Source organism: Penaeus monodon, chromosome 21 (genome assembly GCF_015228065.2).
Source record: "Penaeus monodon isolate SGIC_2016 chromosome 21, NSTDA_Pmon_1, whole genome shotgun sequence".
In the NCBI taxonomy this organism is placed as follows: Eukaryota; Metazoa; Arthropoda; class Malacostraca; order Decapoda; family Penaeidae; genus Penaeus; species Penaeus monodon.
This window is the reverse complement of record NC_051406.1, coordinates 10,316,588-10,317,156: the sequence shown is the minus strand read 5'-3', so window position 1 is coordinate 10,317,156 and position 569 is coordinate 10,316,588. Positions and strand designations below refer to the sequence as shown.

At 52.2% G+C, this 569-nt stretch overlaps 1 protein-coding gene across 1 annotated transcript in view; it reads right to left on the bottom strand.

Moving 5' to 3' along the window:
• Positions 1-255: 255 nt before the first annotated feature.
• LOC119586203 (centrosomal protein of 104 kDa-like) overlaps positions 256-569 on the bottom strand; it is a 28,011-nt gene continuing 27,697 nt past the window's right edge. Inside the window, exon 9 of the mRNA XM_037934905.1 lies at positions 256-462. Coding sequence (XP_037790833.1) covers positions 281-462 — 182 coding nt within the window. The 3' untranslated portion in view covers positions 256-280. The remainder of the gene's footprint in view (positions 463-569) is intronic.

Genomic DNA, 569 nt, shown 5'->3' with positions numbered 1-569 from the left:
TAAAATCCTCTTGACAAACCATTGCCATCACAGTGTTCCTCCTGGACACGAGATGCATCGAGGCTCTCGCGTCTCAAAAGAGTCAATAAACATCATAAAGCCTTACAGTCTAAATCATTTCCGCTCGAGCACAACATTCCCCCTTTTCTCCATTTTCCTTTCTACCTTTCAACCTCTCTCTTTCAAACCAATTTCCTCCTCGTGACGAGCTTCCACGAGTCAAAAAAGGGTTCGTTTTTTTCCACCCGTTAACGCTCCTTGGTGGTGTCCCTCGCGTCCTCTATCGTCTTCTCTTGAGGGTGTCCTTTCTCGGAGTACCTGGAGTGGACGAGCTGGGTATTCTACTCCTCCCTCCCGTAGCAGAGGCTCCGCCCACTCCCGCCGCTCCCTCCTCGCCGCTCCCAGAGGCTCCTGCGGGAGACACCGAAGGACTCTTCTCGCTCGGCGTCTTGTTCTTCGAGGCTGTGGGAGGTCGGGGGCGTCAACACGGGAGGAATTAAGGAGAGAGTTACATGGAGAGAAATTAAATGGAGGAAGAAAAGGAAAGAGAGGAGAAGGGACAGGGGGTA